At 59.0% G+C, this 7,975-nt stretch overlaps 1 protein-coding gene across 1 annotated transcript; it reads left to right on the top strand.

The window, feature by feature from the left end:
- The first annotated feature begins 436 nt into the window (after nucleotides 1-436).
- On the top strand, nucleotides 437-1,486 carry TPBGL (trophoblast glycoprotein like). Its single transcript, XM_088534939.1, has one exon. The coding sequence runs from the start codon at nucleotides 437-439 to the stop codon at nucleotides 1,484-1,486; it is 1,050 nt and encodes a 349-aa protein (XP_088391065.1).
- Nucleotides 1,487-7,975: the final 6,489 nt, after the last annotated feature.

Here is a 7,975-nt window from a genome sequence, read left to right as displayed (position 1 = left end):
CGCAGGACCGGGATAGCTCCAACTCCCTGCCCCGGGCTGGAAAAGGTCCCAGGACCCCCCGTCCCCCTCCCTCCCCGCCCGGGCCGGACCGGGACCGCCCCCTCGCCCCCCTCCGCCCCTTGCGCTGCCGCCGCTCCGTCCGCTCCGTCCAACGCGGTGCGATCCCCGCCGCGTCCCCCTCCCCGCCCCCGACGGCAGCCCCAACCCGCCTCCTCCTCCTCCTCCTTCCTCCCCGCTCCTCCTCCTCCTCCTCCCCCGCAGCCCGATTTGGGCAGCGGCGCGGGCAGCGCTGCCGGCAGAGCCGCCGGGTGCCGCGCCGGAGGCAGCCGGGCCCCGGGGGGGCAACGCGGCTGGGCCCCCCCCCGAAAAAAAAATCCCACCCCTCTCCATCCAGCCGACACCCCCTCCCCGCTCCCCGCATGCCCGGGCGCGCAGCATGGCCCGCGGCGGCGGTGATGGGCGCTGGCTGCGCTGGCTGGCGCTCGCCCTGCTGCCGCTGGCCGCGGCGCCGCCGGCCTCGTGCCCGTCGCCCTGCTACTGCGTGGCCACCCCGGAGCTGGTGCAGTGCCGCTACGAGCGGCTGCGGGAGCCGCCGCGCGAGCTGCCGGCCGCCGTGCACAACCTGAGCATCGCGGGCAGCGACCTGCGCGTGCTGCGGCGCGCCGCCTTCGCCGCGCGCCCGCTGCGCCAGCTGCGCCTGCTCCGCCTGCGCCACGACAACATCGAGGCCATCGAGGACATGGCGCTGCAAGGGCTGCCGGCGCTGCGCACGCTCGACCTGAGCCACAACCCGCTGCTGGCGGTGGCGGCGGGCGCCTTCGGCGGGGCGCCGCTGCTGCGCACGCTGCAGCTCAACGCGGCGCTGCTGGCGGCGCCGCTCGAGGAGCAGCTCGCCGTGGCGCTGGGCAACCTCAGCCTGCGGCGCCTGGAGCTGGCGGGCAACGCGCTGCAGGCGCTGCCGGCGCTGCTGCTGCCCGCGGGCCTCGAGGAGCTCGACCTGCGCAACAACTCGCTGCAGCGCCTGGGCGCCGCCGAGCTGCGCGGCCTCGAGGCGCCGGCGCTGCGCGGCCTGCGCCTCTCGCTCGCCGCCAACCCGCTGCGCTGCGACTGCGCCCTGCGGCCGCTGCTGGGCTGGCTGCGCGGCCCGGGCGGCGGGCGCGTGGCCGACGGGCGCAGCCTGCGCTGCGCGGGGCCGCCGGCGCTGCGCGGGGCCGCCCTGCTGCGCCTGCGGCCCGACGGGCTGGGCTGCGCGCGCGGCGAGGACGAGGAGGAGGGCGGCGAGCTGGAGACGGCCTCCTACGTCTTCTTCGGCGTCGTGCTCGCCCTCATCGGCGTCGTCTTCCTCATGGTGCTCTACCTGAACCGCCGCGGCATCAAGCGCTGGCTGCACAACCTGCGCGAGGCCTGCCGCGACCAGATGGAGGGCTACCACTACCGCTACGAGCAGGACGCCGACCCGCGCCGCGCCGCCGCCGATGGCCCCTGAGCCCCCCTGCAGGGACGGGACGTCAGCACCGCGCGGCCTTGCGGCCGGGAAGCCTCCGCGCCCTCTTCCCGGCAGCGTTCCCGGCAGGATGGAGCCTTCCCGGGATGGAGCAGCTCGATGCATCCAGCCCCAAGGGCGTTTGGAGGCAGCCGGCGCAGACCCCATCGTCGCCGCTCAGCAGAGCCGCCGGGACCTCCCTGCCGGATCCGCCGGAGCCTGGACATGACTTTGACTGTGACTTTGACCGTCTTTCCTATTAGATTTCTATTCAACGAGCGCCAGCATCAACCCCATTAATCTCCCTAGCCCACTCCGGACGCCAAGACCTGAACCCAAACGGCAGCCAGAGAAGCCCTGTGATTCCCAGGCTCCCTCCCTGTTTTTTCCCCCCATTTTTTGTTTTTTTTTTCTTGGCTGTCTCCCCTGGCGCAGAGCGACGCAGCCCCCGGCAGGCCGCATGCATGAGACCCACTCCGGAGCAGGGCCCCTCGGCACCGCTGAGCCCGTCCGCTCGCCCCCGCGCCTGTCCCCACCGCCTACAGCAAATATAGTGACGGCTGCACCCGCTGGTCTGTCTATTTTCTATAGGGCTCCTTGCAATAATTCCCCCCAGGACACGGGGGTGGCAGAGGGACGCAAGCAGCGCCGGGCTCCGAAAACTCTTTGCAATTCCCGCGTGGGGCTCCGGCTTTGCAGGATCGAGTGGGAATGGGGGGAAGGAGCCGGGACACAGCATCGGGATTGAGAGGTTTCCAACGCGCCTCGGGCTCCTGAGCGTTTCGGGGGTGGATGAGCCCCTGCGAGAGCCAGCGCAGGGCTGCGAAGCGGCACCTTCTGCAGGTTGGTGCTTTAGGAATCGCGGAAATTGGCTGCGATGCTGCAAGTTGGTGGCTTTTGCGACGCGCTGCTCCGAAGCGGCGTCTTGGGGCGCTCGGGGGCAGGCAGGGGGTCCCGGAGGCTCCCGGGTGCCGGCGCGTTGGAGCGCGGTTTCCAAGCGGGTTTATCCCGGTCAGGGCACGGAGGGGATGGAAAACTCCCCCCCGTCCCCGTGGCTCTCAGCGCTGTCTCCAGCAGGGAAAGTTATCCCGGTGGCTCCGTTGTGGAGCAGTCGGAGCGGCACTGGGGACACAGGGGTCCCATGGGACCCCACAGGGACCTGCCGGTGCTGCTGGCAGCCACTGGGACCGCACTGTGCGGATAAAGCCTGGTGGATTCTCAGGTGTCTACAATAGGGTTGTGCTCCTGTGCCGACTGCTCCAGCTGCCGGAGCTTTTCCCCCCTTCTCCCTGTCCAGCCATGAGGCCTCCAGCCTCAGCTCCAGCGAGAGGGGACTTGGGGGACAGCAAGGCCGAGGGCTGTCCCTTTGTCCCCTGTGCCTCCAGAAAATGGGCAAATAGTGTTAAAAAGCCCTCGGCTTCCTCCCCTGCTGTGGAGCGGAAAAATGGTTTTCTGTTTTTGCCCCGTGACATCTTGGGCATTTTCACTCCTGAAACATCCGAGTGTCGGTTTCCTTGCGACCTCCAGTGAGATGCGAGAGGCTGGAGCTGAGACCGCGCAACTTGTGACAGTCGTGTTTGCGGCTGGGGGTTGATGCTCCCGCTGCGCCCGGCCGGGCTATGTCGGTTTTACCCGTTTTCGGGTTTTCCTCAGCACCGTGGGGTCCCTCGTGACCGTCACGGGTGGGAGAGGAGCAGGGGCTGCGGTCCGTTCCCGTGGGGATTTCTTTAAATCCAGGGGAAAAGCGGGAGCCTCCCAGGCTCCAGGGCAGCTCCTGGGGGGACCGGTGGCTGCTGCGGGGATTGGCGCCTTGCTAATTAATTGAGTTGTTAAATTAACGTGTGCAAGGAGAAGGGTGGAAGGTAAATCCTGCGGGATGCAGGACACGCGCCAAGGGTGCAGGACGGTCACCACAGGTGCAGGATTGTCACCGCGGGTGCAGGATTGTCACCGTGGGTACAGGACCGTCACCGGGGCACATCATGGTCCAGGCGAGGCTCGGGGGGACCCTGTCCCCGCTGCGCTCGGGCTCGTGGTGACATCCAGCGCCGGCTGCTGCAATTGCAGACGGAGACGGCCCGGGGACCCCGCGTGCGCCCGAGGCTCCTGCCACCGCCGCTCGTCTCCCTTGTCCCTTGTCCCCATCCCTCCGTGTCCCCACGGCCCTCGCTGCAGGGAGGGGGGGCTCTTGGCCCTGCCACCACCCCAGGAGCAGCTTGTGGGGACCTCGGTTGTGCTCCTGGGGGACCGAAGAAAAGCAAAGCCCAGAGCTGGGCCGAAACCCACCCTTTTCCGGAGGGTTTTGAGGAGGGGCACAGGAACCTTTCCCTGGGTGGGGAGAGGGAAGCGGAGCCGGGGTTGGAGCTGCCGGAGCCAGGCCGGGCACAGGCTGCCCCTCACCGTGCCCAGGGCAGCTCTTCTCCTTCCGAGCTGCATCTCTGGTTGGAGCCCAGGGACCTTCTTCTCTTCCTGCACCTTCATGTCCCTGTTTGGGAAGGTGACAACAGTCTCCGTTAGCCCCAAAAGCCTTCAGGGCAGCTGGGAACGTGTCCTGGGCCGGGAGAGTGGACGCGGAGCAGGGTTTTCCCTCCAGTTCCCGCCTGATGAGAGGGAATAAGGAAGCATTCCCGTACGGGGCGGCTGCCAGAGCCTGGTGTCCCTGTCACTAACTCCCCCTCTCCGGCAGCACCAGGTCCCTCTCAGCCCTGCGCCCTGATCCACCCGTCCCCCGGCTTCGCGGTGGCACCGGCGGCCAATTCGGGTGCATTTGTCCTTAGGGTCCCACCCGGGGCCGTCTTGGAGGGGACATGGCTGGTTTAGCAGGGCTGAACTTCCAAGCAGGCTCCTTGGGAAACCCTGGTGTTCCCAGGGAAACCCAACGTGGATGTCCCCCCTCCAGGTTCCTTTGAAATCCCCACGGGGCTGCGGGGACGGTCCGTGCCAGCCACCCCCTGGCCCTGCAGCCAGGTCCTTTCCCGTTTGTCCCCATTTTCCTGCGCCAGAGACACGTGTGGTCCCTTCTCCGCCAACGTGGGGTCGATCCGACGGCTCCGATCCCGGGTCACACCGCTGGACTAAAGAACACGGAGACGGGATGGATTGCTACTACGAAGAGAACGTTTTATTGATAACACCACTTCATTCGGCTAAATCCACAGCGCAAAACACACAGAAGTACTTCGGAAAAGGGAAAATTCTCACTCCGCGTTTCTAACATGCCCTAGTATTACAGGGGACCAGACGCTGGAGAAGCAGGAGCAGGAGCTACAGCTGGACAAGGACACGGCACCTTCAGCCCCTGGGTACGGAGCTACTTTGGGACACGCAGCGGGAGGAGGACATAAAACCGGCTGCGTGTCGGGAATTCCGGATCGGGATGGGCTCACCAAGGCATCACCAAACACCTCCCGTCTCGTACTCTGGGAATGGAAGAGGAGAAAGGGGCAGGGGGCAGGATGAAATGTTGACAAGGGTAGCTTTCAAATTAAAGGGAGCATCCGATTAATTTGCAATTTTGTTCATCTTTGTTCTTGTTTTTTAAAGAAACGGCATTTAATGCATGACAAAATTGGGCTCAGCCGGGTGAAACAGGCTGAGGAAACCCCTGGTGGGACTAAGGGCTCTCAACCCGGTGTTGGGGGGCCTCCCTGCCCTGGAATCGGTTCTTCCATGTCCAGGTTTGGATCCAGGTTGTCCCGTAAGGCCACGGAGCACAACCCGACCAGGCTAGGGAATAACACGTGCACATGCACTAACCATCCAAAATTAAGGAAACGAGGAAACCGCTCGGGCAGGATCCCAGCTACCACCCAGCTGAGGGAGGCAGAGCAAGCTCAGCACATCAAAAAGGGAAAAAAGACAAAAATTAAATTGATTTTATCAAATGCTAAATAGGAAACGAGTTGGGGGGCTGGTTCCAGTTGAAGGTGCTGACTTGGTGCAGAGAGGCCTCTGCAAAGGCGCGTGCGGATCCGTTCCCTGCCTCCTGCTCCGGCCTCGCCAGCTTTTGTTCTTCTTAGAAAAGCAGCAAAGAACCAACTACGACTGCAAGAAGCTTGTGCACAAAGTCCCAGAAGCTCCAACACTGCAAATAACAAAGTTACGGAGCACTGAAAAGAGAGCAATACAGCTGGGAAGGGAAGGGAGGTAAGGCTGGAGCGGGCAGAAAGGAAATGGGTTCCCCAAACGGAACAGTATAAATATATCAAACAGTTCAAATACAACAGGAGAACAACGGTAGCAGCAGTTTAAAAAACAGCAAGAGCTATTATACCCTAAGAATACATTCAACATGTTGTGCCTGTTCCTGTCCTTCCAAAAGCACTACTGCATCCCTACCAAACTGCTCAGACAAGGGCCTCCACTCCGGGTACTTAACTGCTCATGCATGCTTTTAATGAAGATATTTCACCACGAACGGTGGCCCAACTCAAAATACAGGCATATTTTTGCTCTATGCTGCATTTACAATCCCAGCATATGGATACAGAGCAGCCTCCTAGGGAAAACAGCAGCTTCCTGCTCTTTGCAGGACCTAACGCAGGAGAGCCCAGATGGGGCCTCATCACCCACCTGAAGCTTTTTTGCAGGGTTTAGCTTTGTTCAAAAGCAAGTGTCTTGTTCTGAGCTGTTAGGAGGCTATTTAAAAGCAAAATCATCCAAGGCCTCGAGGCGTCTACCAAGGAAACAAACTGTGAAAGCTCCTTTGCCTCCAGCAGAGCGAGAGCGGGATCCCAACCTGCACTTTCTTGCAGGAACTGAAGGCAAAGCAGCACTTGGCACCCCTTGGTACCCCCTCAAAGCTGTGCTATATCGTAGCACACTCAGAGCTCAAATGCTTTCGTTTTCCCCACTACATCAAATATACAATCAAGGAACAACAGAAAAAAAAGTCTTTTTTTGGCATTAGATACATTTCATTCAATTGCAGAACCACGTGGAAACATCTCTCAAAATAAAAAATAAATAAATAGGGGTGGCAAATAAGAATTTGTGCAACACGCCTTCTGCAGGACACATATACATTCATGTACAGCAAAATACTTAACCACAGTTATAGTGCAAAGCTGCTGTCAGCAAGAAATACCCAGTACCCGCACAGATACGGAAGCCTCGGTGCTCTTGGAAGCCGTCTAGATGCAGTGCTCACACAAGCCCTCTGCACACTCCTCTGGCATCGAGCTGCAAGGGTATAACAAGACGGAGGACAAATTGAAGAGATTTAACCATAGTGGCAAAACAATGTTTTTAAATAAGTGCATTCTTCGCTCTGGAGTCCGGCTGCGTCTGCTGACAGGCGTCCTGATCAGCACTCACCTTGTTCTGGAGGCTTCTGGTTGTAATTTAGTAGCACACGTTCAAAGTGCTGGTCACAGTTAAGCAATAGGCAGTTTTTCTAAATGTGTTGTCTTGGGCAAAAGAGCTTTCACAGCTTTTCTATGCCAAAAGGTTATTTTTTGGGAAAAAAAATAGTAGCATCACTTTCTACTCAAGCAAAGGTAGAAAACAGATAACTGGAAATAGTAAAAAATTGCCCTAAATGATAAACATCAGTAATATTTGTAAACTGCTATTCTAACAGAAATTAGTTTTCAAGGTGGGACAATAAAAGGGGTAAGTAAAAGTAAGTAAAAGGGGTCAGTGTCTCATCTCAGCCCTCTTCCACCTCTTATATGTAAGACCCAAAATTCCAGTCATTAAAAAATAGAAAAAGTCACTGATTGGTGACCGAATTCCCAAAAGCTCTATTAAAAAAAGTCCCAAGTTCCTTCAGGGATGGGAAAAGGTGGACACGAGTGATTCTTGAGCCCACAGTAGGCGGAACAGGGTGTTTAAGCAAGAAACGGGGCAGTTTCTACTCGCCTGGAAGCCCCGTGAAGGCACCGTGTCGTTCCAACACTGGACTGCACGCGGGGCCACTATGGTTGTGCCATCGAGTAAACGTTTTCAGATACACAGAGGAAACCACCATGCACCAAGAGCACCTCGAACAACAGTTATTTATGCGGCTGAAAAAAGTCCTACGGGAACGACTTGCCTGAACAGGAAATCCTAAGCACTGAATTCTACTTCAACGTATTTGTAAATTAAGACCTGTAACAACGACACCCACATTCACGCAGAGCAGCTACAGAGAAGCAGGTAGCTTTTTTTGTCAGTTTGGTGTGCTCACTTCCTTCAAGGAGCATCAGTTTTTAAAGCCTTAGCACACACAAGAGTACTGGGGACTAGAAATTAGCTTAAGAAAGTCCAGTGGTTGCTTTGAGGTGTTTCCTAGGTACTACAGGAGCTCATCCACATTGGTATAATTCGTCTTTTGGTCAAAGAATGCAAAATTCGAGTTAAAGAGTCCCCTCCCTTGCCTTCATTTCTTTGCCCTGTGTTTGTGAGCCTGGGCTTCAGTGAAAAAGCTGACAAAAGAGCTCTGCTTCTCTACAGGTAGAGATGGAGCTGTCTGTTTGCACACACACACACACACGCACTGCACGGAGC

This window comes from Tinamus guttatus, unplaced genomic scaffold (genome assembly GCF_059628265.1).
Source record: "Tinamus guttatus ecotype Peru unplaced genomic scaffold, ASM5962826v1 Tinamus_guttatus_pri_ptg000602l, whole genome shotgun sequence".
In the NCBI taxonomy this organism is placed as follows: domain Eukaryota; kingdom Metazoa; phylum Chordata; class Aves; order Tinamiformes; family Tinamidae; genus Tinamus; species Tinamus guttatus.
This window is presented reverse-complemented; position numbering and strand designations above follow the sequence as displayed.